General features: G+C 33.5%; 1 protein-coding gene across 18 annotated transcripts in view; it reads left to right on the top strand.

Moving 5' to 3' along the window:
* Window positions 1-18,123, top strand: part of LOC126891618 (multidrug resistance-associated protein 1) — a 225,239-nt gene that overhangs the window by 170,553 nt on the left and 36,563 nt on the right. For 2 of the 18 annotated variants that reach the window (XM_050660816.1, XM_050660829.1), the window contains exon 15: window positions 11,451-11,671. The exons of the other annotated variants lie outside the window; for them this stretch is intronic. In XM_050660816.1, the coding sequence (XP_050516773.1) occupies window positions 11,451-11,671 (221 nt within the window). The remainder of the gene's footprint in view (window positions 1-11,450; window positions 11,672-18,123) is intronic. 18 annotated transcript variants of the gene reach the window in all.

The raw sequence follows: 18,123 nt of genomic DNA, 5'->3' as shown, positions 1-18,123 counted from the left end.
ATCTGGTTTAAATCAAAGGGTAATGATCAAGCCAATATTAAAGGCTTTATAATAAATACTTTAATATTGGCTTTAATATTGGCTTGATCATTACCCTTTGATTTAAACCAGACCACTTAACTAACTCTGCTTTTCTGTTATTTGTAGCATTTAATTTTACTTTAACCGGGACCTGAAAATGCTGTGAATATTGTAGGCAGCGAAACCGGTCGTTAGTTGTAAAATAAATTGTTTGTGTGAACGTCTCTCTTTTCTTTACTATACTAGTATGGACTCACACATGCAACCCATTCATTATTTTACATATTTTTATGTTTAGAGTTAGTATTGATGCTAATATGCCAACAGCATTCATTATATGATCTCATAATACAATGGAATTATTTTTAAATTATTTCTATTATTATAATAATTATCTTTATACCTAATATGAATATGCTGAACCATCTGGTTAAACTACTACAAAATTTGTATGAAAATGATGAAGCAATCGTGAGATGGTAAAACATGTACATGTAATCCTCGCGTTGCATAATAGGTGGAGATACAGTGTGAAAAGCGTAACACGATGGCTGGAAAAACCTCAACATGTTAAGATGTTGTTGTATTGGACTCACACCTCTCTGGTCCAACTCGGCTTCAGATCAACATGCCCACCAAAAAATGTATTCGTTGATTGCAGATAAAACGCTTTTAAATAAACATAACATGTTTGGTAATGATTATACTAATATCACGTTCTCGTTGTTGATCTAATTTCAATCCGAAAGGCAAGTACATACTTAAATGTAAACTCTATTAATTAATAAATAACCTAAGGGTTTGTTTGTGGACCCTCTCAGCCACTGATGAAAGTCAACTGAGAATATTTGAGCGCAAAATACTAAGGAAGATATTTAGACCAACCCATTGCAGCGATGGTTCGTGGAAAACTAAAGTGATCTACGAGCTGAACGAACTAATGCAGAACGCAGATGTTGTTATATTTGTGAAGTCACAAAGACTAAACTGACTTTGTCGAGCTGTAAAAATAATCCAGAGATGGAAGGCCCAAGGAAATAGAACAAGAAGAAAGCCCGTAAAAGATGGATACTTCATGGTACGAAATGTTTAATGTCATACTGCTGTCATCTTCCCCAATGGTTGGTTGTGAGGTAACTTGTCTTGTCTTGTGGATAATCTTGAGCTGGTGAGTTCTTGGGTTACACTAGGTTTCGAATCCAGACTGCGCAAGAGCTTCTTCTTCTCAGAACAGCTGCATCTTCAACAGCTTTATGGATCTGATGTTGTGCACCATGTTCGTAGAGGGCTTTGGGCTATAGTCCATTCTTTCACGGTTTTTGCTCTAAATTTTAAAGAACCGCTTGGATTGACATGAAATTTGGCATACGTATAGCTTACATGTCAAAGAAAAAAAGTGATATTGTGCCGATGTGTGCTTTTGCTCTGGGGGTGACTTTCACCCCCTGTTGGGGGTGAAAAAATATATGTCCAAAATAAGTCCGGATATGGGTAAACTGACTAATTTTAAGTAACTTTTGTTCTATAGAGCTTTTTCGCCAAGTCAACACTTTTCGAATTATTTGCGAGTGAATATGTTCATTTGTCAACAAAATAACCACATTTTTAGACGCTTTTTCGCAAATAACTCAAAAAGTAAGTATTTTGTCGAAAAAACGTTCTTAGCAAAAATATAGCTTATAAAAAGTAAAAAAAAATGGTGTACGCGTTAGGTCTCTGGATCTTGTAGAACCGGAGTTATAGCCAATGAAAAATAGATTCATATTCACCAAATTTCAAATAGAATATTTCGACGTGAAATATCCAAAAAATTAAGCACTTTTTGGGGAAAACCCATTATAACTTTTTTATAGTGTTTAAGAAAAGCTTTATTTTTGATTTTACAAAAAGTTTCTAGCATTAAAGTTAATCAAGTTACGCTCAAAATAAAGTTGGTCCCTTTTGTTTTTTCAAAAAAAAAATCGGGAAGACCACCCTCTAATTAGCAACTTAAATGAAATTAATCGTTACCGCTCCACAAATTATTTTACTTATGTTGTGTTTATATGATCTGTAAGTTTCATCGATTCAAAGTGCTTCTTTTTGAAAAAATTTGGTTTCAAAGTAAAATTTTTAAAAATTTAAATTTTGAAGATGTAAAAAGCTGTTTAAAGCTGTAAAAATGTTTAAAGCTGTAAAAAATCTATACCAACATAATATAGCAAAAGTTAAGCTAGGCAAGGAAATCTCGTCAGGATTTGAAGTGAATAAGGGTCTTAAACAGGGCTGCTGTCTATCGCCGACACTATTTAAAATATATTTAGAGCAAGTTTTGAAATCCTGGAAAAGGAAATGTAAGAATATGGGTATACCGCTAAATGATGATATCATGCTATACACTCTATGTTTTGCGGATGATCAGATTCTTATGGCCCAGGATTATCACGATATTGAATATATGACCCGAAAAATCATAGAAGAGTACCGGAACTGGGGTTTAGAAGTGAATACCAAGAAAACGGAATATATGTGCGTTGGAGGTATACAGCAGGATCTAGCGTTGGAAAATGAAATAACTATTAATCACTGTCAGGAATATAAATACTTGGGTCTTACAATTACACAAGATGGAACGTTGGACAAGAATATCCAAGAAAGGTGCACACAAGGAAGGAAAGCTATCGCATTATTGAACAAAATCCTATGGGACCAAAGTATCTCCAAAGAAAATAAACGTAACATCTATAACAGCATTGTTAAGAGCATTATAACATACAGCAGCGAAGTTTGGCCACTTAAAGAAAAATCCGAAAATATGCTCAGAACAACTGAAATGGACTTCTGGAGAAGATCTGCTGGTATATCAAGAATACAAAAAATCAGAAATACAAGAATATTGGAGATAATGGATGTAAAGCATACAATAATGGACGATATAAAAACAAAGCAACTAAGATGGTTTGGCCACGTACAACGTATGGAAGAAGACAGATTACCCAAGCAAGTGCTACGATGGGCACCAAAAGGACGGCGGAAGAGAGGAAGACCTAGGAAAAGCTGGATAGAAGGAATCCATAGGGAAATCGGAGAAAGAGGCTTGAACGAAGACATGTGCTACGATCGAGAGCAATGGCGATTGGGAATCGGAAGACGTCGTAGAACGTTATAAACCGATTATATATATATATATATATATATATATATATATATATATATATATAAATTTTGAAAAATATGCTTTTTTTTCAAAATAAATTAAAAATTGTTAGAGATACCAAAAATCTTGAAAAACACAAAAAAGTCAGATTTGCTTTTCTGAATATCATGTATTTTATTGTTTTTCTCTTAGACAAAAATTGATTAAGATTTGGTGTTTCTAAATTTGCATACATTCGTGATCAGTGACTCGTTCAACTCGTTTAACTACAGCCCTTTCAATAATAAGGACTTTGAACCGATGAAACTTACAGATCATATAAACAATATATACACGAGTCAAGAAACTTGTGAAGTCGTAACGATTAAGTTCATTTAAGATACTAATTAAGGGGTGATTTTCTCGATTTTTTTACCAAAACCAAAAGGGACTAACTTTATTTTGAGCGTAACTTGTTTAATTTTGATGTTAGAAATTATTTTTATAAAACAAAAATAAAGCTTTTTTTAAACACTTTAAATAAGTTGTAATGAGTTTTCCCCGAAATGTGCTTCATTTTTGGTTATTTCACGTTAAAGTATTCCATTTGGAATTTGACGAAGATGAACCTATTTTTTATTAGCTATAACTCTGCTTCTACTAGGTGTAGAGACGTGATATATACACCATTTTTTTTTAATTTTATAGGCTATATTTTTCGTAGAATATTTTTTTCGACAAAATACTTACTATTTGAGTTATTTGCGAAAAACCGTCTAAAAGCGAGGTTATTTTGTTGAAAAAATGAACATATTCACTGCCAAATAACTCGAAAAGTATTGACTTAGTGAAAAAACTCTATATAACAAAAGTTACTTAAAATTAGCCAGTTTATCCATTTCCTGACTTTCTTTGGACGAATATTTTTTCACCCCCCAAGAGGGGGTGAAAACCACCCCAGGGCAAAAGCACATATCGGCACAATATCACTTTTTTTCTTTGACTTGTTAGCTATGTGTATGCCAAATTTCATGTCAATCCAAGCGGTTCTTTAAAATTTAGAGATTTTGCAATATTTTACCGTTAAAGAAGGGGCTACTACATTATTGTTGGATTAGGTTACAATTCGTGAATCCTTCTTGTTGCTTATATTGAATGTTATTTTTGTATGTAGTCGTTTCTGCAGTGTTTATTAGTGGTTTTCACGATATAAAAAAATATACCGTGTAGTGGATGTTCGTTGAGTATCTTTCTTTGTTCATTGGTCAGCATTTTGAGCCAGCAGATAAGTGGAGGAGAATTTCGCATAGTACTGGAAGCCGTTGTGTTGCACTGGATTTGGTTATTTTTCTAATTTTTAATATACTAACTCTAATAAATATAACCACTTATATTCTATAGAATTATTTCTGTATTAAACAATTCTTATAAATATTATATAGAGGTGTACATAAGTCAACTGGCAAATTTGCAAAAAATAATTATGTATAAATGTTCAAAATGTTCACCATATATCTCAATACACTTTAAATAAGGTTTTTCGGTGGAATCAATAATGCGAAAAACCATCGCGGGATGTTTATTGGTGCTAACTCGATTGTTATCCAATGTTTGAGATCTTCGTGTAAAAACTCGGTCCTTAAGTACGCCGCAAATTTAGAAATCCGTAGGTGTAATGTCTGGTAAGCTTGGAGGCCACGGTTTGTTTTTAAGTGTACCGATAGATCCAGGAAAATGTCGGTTTAGCATAATCTAGCTTCGTAATCGCTATCCTGTCAGTAAAACTGTTTTAGTAAAATATTAGTTCTTTTTTTTTAACATGGCCTTGGCAGAGCCAATTAGCCAGACTTGTTTGTGATTGATTTCAGATTGCATTAGTTCTTATAACACACGAAAAAAAACGGTATTATTTCGTTTCGAGGTCGACTAGCATACTGACTTATGTCCAACCGGTCGTGTTGCTAGGCAATTCACGCTGAACGCGGGAGAAAGCTGTGAAATTATCTCATGCGTCATTTTCAATGACGCTAGCTGACTTATACGCACCTCTGTATATTTTATAAATAAAACGCCATAATATAGCCCATATCTTCTGAAATATCGACAGCCAAAACTGAAAACTTTTTACTGTAACGCTTGCGAAGTATCATCTTCGCCTTGTAGCACTAATTTTCTTCTATTCTAACACAATTGAAAATGTTTTTAGTTGTTCTAAAGCACCGTGTGTCATAAATGGGTGGTTATGGTTAAAAGAACAAGATTCTTATTAGCAAATAGAGGTACATTTCAATAATGAAAGACAGCTGTAGATTTAATTCGATTCAGGGACTACCACCATAGGCTGACGTAGTACTTTTCAGTGTCTTCAGACCCGCCTGTGGTGTATCCCGAAGCGAACTGAATCCAGCTGTCGAACTATTAATCGAAGCAATAAATCACTGAACCTCCGAAAAAAAAGGGCAAGACAGATCTTAATAATTCTTTTTGCATTCGATTCGTGAATGTGCCAGGAAACTTTGTGAACCGGAGCCATGATATAATATTGAAAAACTGCATACAAAAAATGCATTCTTAAAGTGCATGTCAAACAGACAATAAAAAAAATTCAGAACTCGTCAATTATCGGCGGAAATTAGTTCAATTTTGTTACTCGGAGGTTTTTGGGGTCGCTGAAAACGAATATAACGTCAAAAATCATTATTCGGGGGTTTTTGGGGCCGCTAACGACGAATATGACATCGGAAGTGCTCTACGGAGTACTTGATAACCAGGGTACCTACTCCTCGTTTTCTGGAGTTTTTGGCAAATTCATTAAAAAATTAGTTAAAATTCATTCTTCTTCTTCTTAAGGTGCCGAGACCGCTTGTCGATCGTTGGCTCTCATGTTGCCCAGCATATTAACAATCATTGTCTTATTTACAGCCGCACGAAATAGTTCAGTGCTAGTTTTCCCAAACCATTGGCGTAGGTGTTTAAGCCAAGAAGTTGTACGGCGGCCCACACTTTTTTTTCCCATTATTTTACCTTGCATGACAAGGTGAAGTATGTCATATTTTTCTGGGTGACGCATTATATGACCAAAGTATTCCAATTTGCGCCTTTTAACCGTGTTCACTACTTCGCAACTTTTATTCAAACGTTGCAAAACCCTTTCGTTTGTGACTCTTTCTACCCAACTGATCTTCAGGATACGGCGGTAGACCCACATTTCAAATGCTTCTAGGTTTTTTAAAAGCGATTCTGTCAGTGTCCATGCTTCGACCCCGTAAAGTAGTACTGGGAATATATAACATACTATAAAATTCATTACTTGGGGTTTTTGGTATCTCTGACGACGAATATGACATCGGAAGTGATCTCCGGTATACCTGGTGCCCAGGGTACCTACTGTTTATCTCGTAACTAATGATGTTTGACTAATTTTTTAATGAATTTGCCGAAAACTCCATAAAACGAGGTAAACAGTAGGTACCCTGGGTACCAGGTACTCCGTAGATCACATCCGATGTCATATTCGTCGTTAACGACCACAAAAATGCCCGAGTAATTATGTTTGACTAATTTTTTAATAAATTTTTTGCCGAAAACTCCACAAGAGAGCTAAACAGTAGGTACCCTGGGCACCAAGCACTCCGAAAATCACTTCCGATGCCATATTCGTCGTTAGCGGCCTCAAAAACCCCCGAGTAATGATTTTCGACTAATTTTTTAATGAATTTTAATGACGAGGTAAACAGTAGGTACCCTTGGCAACAGGTACTCCGGAGCTCACTTTTGACGTCATATTCGTTTTCAGCGACCCCAAAAACCCCCGATTAACAAAATTGAAATCATTTCCGCCGATAATTGACGTTCTGAATTTTTTTATTGTCTGTTTGAGATGCACTTTAGGAATGCATTTTTTGTATGCAGTTTTTCAATATTATATCATGGCTCCGGTTCACAAAGTTTCCTGACGCATTCACGAATCGAATGCAAAAATAATTATTAAGATCCGGCTTGTCCTTTTTTTTTCGAAGGTAAGGCCGATTTTAGTGCTTTATTGCTTCGTCTATATGCATATTAATAAAATATTAAATGCCTACGGACGCGTTAGCAACATCTATCTAGGGAATGAGAAAATTCTCTATAGGTCAGAATGCAGAATCCTTGGTGACTTTCTATTGCCTGAGATTATTGTATATTGACTGATATTCATGTTTTTGAAGGACAAGGCACTGATGCATATGTTACTGTTAGTTTCACACCATATTATATGAAGTCTAATATAAAATGTCTGTTTTTAAACTTCACATTTTTCGCAAATTCACATTTTACTTCATTCTTGAGTGTCTGGGTCTTGTGTATATATACATGTAAAATATGAAAAAGCAAATGGAACTATATTATGTAGCTCTGTGTTTGATAATATGAATTGTATTTTGACATTCCATTGCTTGTAGAGTCTTACACTGAGCGCTTGGGTGTTCTAGATCGCACAAATCACAAAACCAATCTTGGTCCAAGTAATGAAGCTTTTCACCACGCAATTTTTACAAAATGGATCGATTTGCTTAAAAATTTGAGAATAAGTAGTGGATAGTCCAAGGATCAAAATCTATATGATGCCGAAAGGCGCTTTTACCATGGGGGTGGAAATTTTTTATTATATTTTGACCATAAAAGTTGACAAAAACGTTCATTCTAAGCAAAAAATGTTCTATACATTTTTTTGATCAAATTAATAGTTTTCGATTTATTCGCTATCGAAAGTGTTAGTTTTATATCGAAAAAATCAATATTTTTCGATATACAGTAATACTACCTCGACTTACGCTACACCGACTTACGTACGCCCGAACCCAGAGTTAAGCGATTTTCAAATCTTGTCAATTAGTCATTTGAGCGCCACACAGTCGCTCGATTTATCGATGAAATAGAATTACCGCCCACATATTATTGCTCATCAGCTCATCCAATGTAGATATTTGGACTTTTCGCACGAAATCAGAACATCACTAGAATTTATTTTGTACATATTAGGTATTTCTTATCTACATATGTTTCTGCGAATGGGTGTTTGTTATTTTTATGAAATTAGTACTGCGATTAAAGAAGTTGTTGATAGTGATGACGTTGAAGAACTGTTGAATTCCTACAATCGGGAGCTAACTATTGATGACTCATAGAAATGCATGAGGAAGAACAAGACATTGAAGAGCTTGATTGTTTGGATCCAGTTTAAACTGAAGATCAAATAACTGTTGGAAACTTGACTGAAGGTGTCAGTTTAATTGAAAAGGGCTTACAAATTTTAGAAAATATAAACTATAACAAAGATCGCATTTCTTCTACCAAACAAGGGATAAAGAAATTATTAGCCTGCTATGAAGAAATTTTGCGGGAGAAAACAAATCTTTGAGTTGTCTCTTTGTTAGATTTTATGCAGCCTTCTACATCAAAATAAATTAAATTGACAATTTTATATTTGTATATTCTATTTTTCTTAGCTTCCGGTCCCAATTAAAAATAATTTATATACATACATATACATATGCGAAATTACACCCCGACTTACGCGAATTTGACTTACGCGCTTATTGCTTGGTCCCACCTATCGCGTAAGTGCGGGGTATTACTATACTCATTTACAATTCACTCAATTTTTGCGTAGAAAAAATTTTTTCAAACCAAATTCTTGGGAATTAAATAACCTACAATTTCATATTTAAACATTTTTTGTATCTCTGATGCTAATCTTTCTATTCTGAAGAAAATGGCATTTTTTATTAAACTACAAAAATTCCTTAGTCGCTTTTAATTCCAAAAAACTAATCATGCTAGGCCAGTCAAACTTCTAGAATCTATTGCTAATACATAAATAAAGAAGAATGAATAAGGCCAATGACTAAAAACACCGCTAACTTACATTATTCTGCTTCCAACTGGATGTCTCCTTTTTTTCAAAAAAAAATATGTTGATTTTTTAACCGTAACTTTTTTATTTTTTATGTTAGAAAGTTTGTTAAAAAATAATTTTGTAGGTTTTTACAAGATCTACAGTTTGTCCCTGTAAGTTGTATCCATATGGAAAACTTTTTTATTATTAATTTTACGAAAAAAAGTTATTCTTTATAAAAAGCTCTGCATGGTCCAAAACCTAAGATTTAACCATCAAATATCAAATTTTTTGAATATTATACGAGGTATGTCAAAAAGTTTGAATTTCACTCAAGAGTAAAGTAGCTTTATTTTTCACAATATTGAAAATTGCTATTATGAAAAGTTGTTTGGAATTAAAAACTGTATTCTAGTATGCAATTACATCCTTCTAATTGAAAATTTTTTTTGAAAAATTATGGATAACTAACCTTATTTTCAGTTATTTTAATTCAGATAACTCTTTTATTATTAATTTTACGAAAAAAAGTGATTCTTAATAAAAAGTTTTGCATGGTCTAAAATCTAAAATACAACCATCTTTTGTCAAATTTTATCAATTTTATACGAGGTATGTCAAAAAATATGAATTTCGCTCAAGAGTAAAATAAGTTTACTTTTCACAATATCGAAAATTGTTATTATGAAAAGTTATTTAGAATTAAAAACTATGTTTCAGTATGTAATTACATCCTTCTAATTGAAATATTCTGAACAATAAAGGTACTTTACTTTTGATCTAAATTTATCTTTTTTGACATACCTCGTATAAAATTGATAAAATTTGATATAAGATGGTTGTATTTTAAGTTTTAGACCATCCAGAACTTTTTATTAAGAATCACTTTTTTTCGTAAAATTAATAATAAAAGAGTTATCAGAATTGAAATAACTGAAAAAATAATGATAGTTATCCATAATTTCTCAAAAAATTTTTTTTCAATTAGAAGGGTGTAATTGCATATTAGAATACAGTTTTTAATTCCAAACAACTTTTCATAATAGCAATTTCCAATTTTACTAAAAATAAAGCTACTTTACTCTTGAGTGAAATTCAAACTTTTTGACATACCTCGTATAATATTCAAAAAATTTGATATTTGATGGTTAAATCTTAGGTGTTGGACCATGCAGAGCTTTTTATAAAGAATAACTTTTTTTCGTAAAATTAATAATAAAAAAGTTTTCCATATGGATACAACTTACAGGGACATACTGTATAAGCCTATTAATATTAAATCTTTTTAAAATCGTCAGTCGCAAAAAGAGGTGACATTGAAAGGGTTGGTAAAGGCGGTTTTTGCATGTTAATACAAGATTTAATTGTCAATAGCTCACTTAATTTTTGCCTTAGAAAAAATTTTTGCAAATCAGGTTCTTGGAAATTAAATAAGCTACAATTTCATATTTAAACATTTTTTCATATCGCTGACGCTAATCTTTCTATTTTGAAGAAAAGACCATTTTTTCCAAACTACAAAAATTCGTTATTCGCTTGTAACTCCATTTTTTTTAACTAATCACTCCAAGCCCGTCATACTTCTAGAACCTATTAATAATATATAAATAAAGAAAACCAAATAAGGTCAATGACTAATTTTAATTATACCCTATTCCACGAACATACGCCTGTTTTGGATTACTTCGACAACGAATATTTTACTGTGCAAAATAAGAAGAACGAAAGTAAATTGCAAATTACATTGTTGTTTATTGGAATAATTATTAGCGTCATTTACTTTTGTACTTCTTATATTGCAAAGTAAAATATTCGTTATCGAAGTAATCCAAAACAGGCGTATGTTCGTGGAATGGCCCATAGGATGGTGATTAGGGGGTTGCTTTCGATCACCTTTTCGCTGAAAAAAATAGGGACTGACATTCTTTTCATTATAAGTCACTTAATTTTTGAGCTAAATACTTTTTTTTATTTCATGAGATTTTTTTTATATACTTTAAATTAGTTTAAACAAGTTATCCTCGAAAAATGCATAGTTTTCCCGTCTTTTGACTTTGAAACTACAATATTTAGCATTTGACGAAGAAGAGCTAACATACATATAATAAAGTATAGCTCGATTACTATTGGTCTTAAAGAAAAATATCGAAGACTATTAATTTTATCAAAAAAATGTATAGAACGTTTTTTGCTTAAAATGAATGTTTTTACCAACGTTTGCGGTCAAAATATAATAAAAAATTTCCACCCCCGAGATGAGGTGGCAACCACCCCCATGGTAAAAGCGCCTTTCGGCATCATATAGATTTTGATCCTTGGACTATCCACTACTTATTCTCAAATTTTCAAGCAAATCGATCTATTCGCTAAAAATAGCGAGGTTTTGTACTATTTTAAGCTTCATTACTTGGACTATCTTGTTTTTTTAAATTTCAGCCATTCCCGCTGTGTTTAGCGAAGTAGGACTTCATCTGGGTTGTTTGGCAGCGTCTATCGTCATGCACAAAAAGTTACTGTATGGAATTTTCAGAGCTCCGATGGCATTTTTCGATACTGTTCCTTTAGGACGTATATTGGCGAGATTTTCGAACGACATTGAAGTCGTTGATGACGATTTGCCTTGGGATGTTTCCGATGGATATATCTGTGTGTTTGAGGTATAAAAAAGAGCGACGTGTTGTAGGTTTTTTGATAGCTGAACACTCTTAAACGTTCCTCTCCTGATTTTACCACTTTTTCCACGTTTACACCGCTCAACAAAAACGAATTTTAAGCACTGCCTAACAAAATTCACCAGTGGAAGTGCAAAACACATATAATGACGCTGTAAACAGGTCTTAGGTTTCATTGGCTTAGATGGTCAGTGCTTGCATTGATTGATTTCGCGACTTTTGATTCCATCTTTTAAACGGATTTAGTTACTTATACAGTAAGCTCCATGTTAGTAGACACACGGGTACCTAATTGCTAGGCTTATAGGCTAATCCGGCCAGCTTTCACATGTAACTTTCATGTCTGTCATGTCATGTAACTATCATGTCATGTATCCATGTATGTCATGTACATATTTTATAACTTTTCAACTTTAACACATCATCATCATTCTCTTTGCCTTATCCCTATGCGGGGTCGGCTTCCCTAATTGCATTTCTCCACACAATTCTATCTTGGGTAATATCAATGTTAATCCCCTTTACCAACATGTCCTGCCTTATCGTCTCCCCCCTAAGTCTTCTTTGGTCTTCCTCTCCTACTCCTTCCAGGAATCTGCACTTGAGCTATTCTTCGTATTGGGTGATTAACGTCTCGACGTAGAACATGACCAAACCATCTTAACCTATGCCCTCTCATTTTGGCATCAATTGGTGCCACACCTAGACTTCCCTTAGTATACTCATTTCTAATTTTATCCTTCTTTGTCACTCCACTCATCCATCTAAGCATTCTCATTTCCGCCACATGCATTCGTTGTTCCTCTTTCTTTTTCACTGCCCAACATTCAGTTTCGTACATCATAGCCGGTCTTATGGCTGTTTTATAGAATTTTCCCTTCATCTTCATTGGAATTTTTTTGTCACACAACACACCACTCGCTTCTTTCGACTTCATCCATCCAGCCCTAATTCTACTGCATGCATCTCCATCTATTTCTCCATTACTCTGTAATACCGATCCTAGGTACTTAAAACTATTACTTTTCACAATCATTTCACCATTAAAAGATACCATTTTATTTGTATTAACTCCATCTTTAAATGAACATTTCAAGATGAGAACTGACTTTAACACAATGAGAACTATAAACTTTAAATACAACTGTTCTATAAACTGTCAACTGTTTAGGTTTACATATATACAATTTCTGACGTTCTAGATGGCACTAGACATCAACAGTACATGTCTACAGATTTATCGCGACATCTTTGAGCAGGTGCGTTCATCCCAAACAATGCCTCATTCGTCCACACCCGTTACAGTAACCAAACTGTGTGCCACTTAGGTGTTCCTCGCATTTATTATAGATACTGGCATGTAATACTTTCAGAAAATTCCAATAAATGGCTTAACAAACTGATGGTTCTATAATCATCACAGGTTTGCTGTTGTCTTCTTAGGTAGAGCTATGAGCAATGAGTTGGAACAACCATTAGGTAGGTGTCCGCTGGCATATATGGTATTGAAAAACGAAGTTATAGCCTCTAAAACATTACCGTCATTTATAAGCTTGTATATTTAATTGATGGATTCGACCGTTACTTGATGGAAGTTCCTTTTATCTAATAATAAAACACTGAAAACGTTTGTTTTCTATACTTCCACAGAATTTATTATAACTAAGTGACTACAGCTGTTTCGGCAGAGTGCCTTTCTCAAGTGATATAGTTTACAATGTGTTTGCCTTTTTAAGTCTTCAACTGAAGAGGTTGAGGAGTGGGGAGCTGTTTGTCTCGAGTTGGTCATTCAGAATTATATCTGTATTTTTCAGTTTATTAATTTCCATAGATTCTAAAAAAGATAGCTTAAGGCCTTTATTTTGAATATGCAGAATTTGAAACTCTTCATTGAAAGAATGATTATGATCTAGAAGGTGAAGTGCGTATGTAGAAGTGTCTGTTTTTCTATTGTTGAATGCCCTTTTGTGTTCTGCTATCCGTTTGTCAAAAGTTCTGCCAGTTTGACCGATGTACGTTTTCGGACAGTCACCACACGTTAGTTTGTACACACCACTCTGTAGTTGCTTTCTCTTTCGGCTTTTATTGTTCTTAATATATTTGCTTAAGTTGTTGTTAGTTCTGAAAGCTGGTGTTATTCCTTTCTTTTTTATGTATCTGGCTATTTTTGTTGTTATCTTGCCAGTATATGTGAGAGAGCAGAAGGTACTGGGTTCTTTCTGTGGTGGTGGATACACTAATTTCAGGGCTTTCTTATGGAGTTTTTGGTTTAAAATTTTGTTAACTGTTTGTTCGTTATAGCCGTTGTTTACTGCTATTTGTTTAATGATGTTTAGTTCTATCTCGAAGTTATTTTTTGTCATGGGAATTTCTGTCAGTCTATGTATCATGCTATGGTAGGCTGCTAATTTGTGTTGTGTAGGATGGGATGATGAATTGTGTATAGTTGTGTCAGTATGGGTAGGTTTATAATATACGGAGAACTCATGTTTGTTGATATATCATAAACCTACCCATACTGACACAACTATGCACAATTCATCATCCCATCCTACACAACACAAATTAGCAGCCTACCATAGCATGATACATAGACTGACAGAAATTCCCATAACAAAAAATAACTTCGAGATAGAACTAAACATCATTAAACAAATAGCAGTAAACAACGGCTATAACGAACAAACAGTTAACAAAATTTTAAACCAAAAACTCCATAAGAAAGCCCTGAAATTAGTGTATCCACCACCACAGAAAGAACCCAGTACCTTCTGCTCTCTCACATATACTGGCAAGATAACAACAAAAATAGCCAGATACATAAAAAAAGAAAAGAATAACACCAGCTTTCAGAACTAACAACAACTTAAGCAAATATATTAAGAACAATAAAAGCCGAAAGAGAAAGCAACTACAGAGTGGTGTGTACAAACTAACGTGTGGTGACTGTCCGAAAACGCACATCGGTCAAACTGGCAGAACTTTTGACAAACGGATAGCAGAACACAAAAGGGCATTCAACAATAGAAAAACAGACACTTCTACATACGCACTTCACCTTCTAGATCATAATCATTCTTTCAATGAAGAGTTTCAAATTCTGCATATTCAAAATAAAGGCCTTAAGCTATCTTTTTTAGAATCTATGGAAATTAATAAACTGAAAAATACAGATATAATTCTGAATGACCAACTCGAGACAAACAGCTCCCCACTCCTCAACTTCTTCAGTTGAAGACTTAAAAAGGCAAACACATTGTAAACTATATCACTTGAGAAAGGCACTCTGCCGAAACAGCTGTAGTCACTTAGTTATAATAAATTCTGTGGAAGTATAGAAAACAAACGTTTTCAGTGTTTTATTATTAGATTGTATATTTCACTTAGAATTTCATCAGGCCATGTCGCTTTGTCATTTTTGGAGGATTGTATGGCTTGTATTACCTCAGAACATAATTGGGGGGTCCGTCATAGCTAATAATATCCGGGGGTATTAGTAATTTAATTTTCCCATTCATTAAGTTTGTCTTCTACTTCGAATATTAGTTTACCATGTTCATCATATAGCAGTGTATCATAGTTTGTCTCATTGAAGATACCAGCCGCTTCTTTCACTTTTTTTGTGCATGTTAAACCTAACGTTAGGTTTAAAGCAAATAAGGAGACAACTAAGATGATACATCAACACCCAACAATAGAGCCAGAAACATCGGCCACCAAAGGAGGTGGAGGTAAAATTACGAGATATGCCACAGATATAAACATATGTTTAATGGTAAAGACGTAGTATCTTTTATAAAAATAGGAAGACTAAGATGGGCAGGACATCTAGCAAGATCACAGCAGAACAACCCTCCTAGAAGAATCCTTATGTCACAACATGTGGGAAGTTGAAATAGGGGTAGGCCAAAACTCAGATGGAAGGATGGTGTAGATGAGGATGGTAGAAAAATAGGCGCAGCAAACTGGCAACAATTGCCAATGGATCGAACTGACTGGCGTAGTAGACTTGAGAAGGTCGAGGCCCTTTTATAGGGCTGTAGCACCATTGATGATGAACCTATCGTATTTATTTTTAATTTTATCTCGTTTGATAAATATCTTTTAACTATATAGGGTGAGGCAGATAACTGGCCTATTAGAAATATTTAGAGAACTAAAGGTAACAGAATCGTGAAAATTGGAATAAAGGGGTTTTGAATGGTGATCTATTTAATGAAAATATTTTCATCAATTTGCCACTTCCGGTTATACCGGAAGTTGCCTAAAACTTCGTTTTTTTTTAATGGAACACCCTGTATATTTTTACATTTTTAGATTCTACTTGATGTCTTCTTTCTTAAAATATGCGGTTTTGTAATGTTATACAGGATAGTTTAAAAGCTAATTACGTTTTTTTATTAATTTCGTAGCAATTTTCACACCCTGTAGAATTGTAGTAGTTGGATATCAAAAACTCTATTTATGTTAGAATGATTTTTAATATAGTCTACTATTATTAAAAATTATTAGTATAGCTAAATGTTAAACTTTAGTATACAGGGTTGGTCGAAACTCGGAATGAGGATTTTCTGAATTTTCTTAAATGAAACACCCTGTATTTTAGTATTGCAATGAAAAGACATTTTATGGTACTTTTTTATTTTTTAAGCATTCCCTATACCTAAATGCTTTAATTTGTGCTTAATTGTTAATCGCGCCAAGAATGTTAACTACGTAGGTATTTTGATAGCCCAACCATTATTGGCAATTTTAAAGATCAGTCTAGATTAATATGTATTTATTTCCGAAAAATTATTTGTGATTAAATATTTTCACGGCCAACCTAATAAAATTTCACGTATTTTTTGTTAAAATTAATGTTTGGCTTGAATCGCCAATAACTCACAAATTAAAGCAGTTAGGTATAGGGAATGCTTAAGAAATAAAAAAGTAGCATAAAATATCATTTCATTACAATAATAAAATATATTGTGTTCCATTTAAGAAAACTCAGAAAATACTCTTTCCGAGTTTCGACCAACTCTGTATAGTACAATTCAACATTTAGCTATACTAACAATTTTTAACAATAGTAGACTATATTAAAAATCATTTGACCATAAATAGAGTTTTTGATGTCAAACTACTACAATTCTACAGGGTGTGAATATGGCTAGGAAATTAAGAAAACAAACGTAATTATCTTTTAAACTACCCTGTATAACATTACAAAACCTCATATTTTAAGAAAGAAGACATCCAGGAGAATCCAAAAATGTAAAAATATACAGGATGTTCCATTTTAAAAAAACGAAGTTATAAGCTACTTCCGGTATAACCGGATGTAATATATTCCGGTATAACCGGTATAATCGATGAAAATATTTTCATTAAAGAGATCACTCTTCAAAACCCCTTCATTCCAATTTTCATGATTCTGTTTCCTTTAGTTCTCGAGATATTTCTAATAGGACTTTTATCTGCCTCACCCTGTATACTTGTCGAAAGAAGATTGTGTACCTGGTGTATAAACTTCTAAAAAAGAAAAAATCCACAAAGAAAATTAAATATACCTGTATTTGGTAATAAGAACTTGTTGAATGGGAATCTTGTTTTTGAGTTATTTGCTTTTAGCGTTCTTTAGTGAGGGTTTTGATCTGTTAGGTATCACTAATAGTCCGGGATCCCTTGCCCATTTTCCCCATTTATTACTAACAAGCTAATTTTTCGTGAGTAGGTGCATTTTGACGAGACGCCCAACTTTTGTCTTTACAACAATTTATGTTTGTTGTAGCTAACAGAGATAGCAGGGGTGAAGTATGTTAATTTGACCATTCTCAAAAATTTATTACTAACTGGGCTTTTTTTGTTAATTCTCAAGATAATTATGTCAATTAGCCAAAAAATATTTGTCCTACAAAATGCAAGGTTTTATCAAAGAGTCTCCCCTTTCCAACATGTATCTATCATTAACAAGGTCATAAAAAATAATGACTAACCATCTGATTTGTTTTCTGTTGATTAGTTAATTTTTATATAATTCAACGGGCGGGCATGTTTTCGACGCTAAAGTACTTGAGGGTCTTAAAAGTACCCGTGTTTTGGACGCTGCCAGAAAGTAAAGTTAGGACCGAAGGGTTGGGTCTTCCTCCTTTCGTGTAACACTAACATGCGTTTTCTGTGCGGCAGTGAAACGATTTATATGGACGGTACATTTAGTTACTGTGCTCCATATTTCAAGCAAGTTTTTACCATACATGTATTTATCAACGGACATTATATACCATTGTGTTATTGTTTACTTCCCGACAAATCGGAACAAACCTATATAAAACTATTTAATGTTTTGAACAGCAAATGTGAATAGTATGATAAAATTGATCCAAATAATTGCATAACCCAGACATCCAAAGTGAAAGTTTTCCTCCAACACCAAATTGTTCTACATGGTCCAC

The sequence above is a fragment of the Diabrotica virgifera genome, chromosome 9 (genome assembly GCF_917563875.1).
Source record: "Diabrotica virgifera virgifera chromosome 9, PGI_DIABVI_V3a".
NCBI classification, from domain to species: Eukaryota; Metazoa; Arthropoda; class Insecta; order Coleoptera; family Chrysomelidae; genus Diabrotica; species Diabrotica virgifera.
This window is presented reverse-complemented; position numbering and strand designations above follow the sequence as displayed.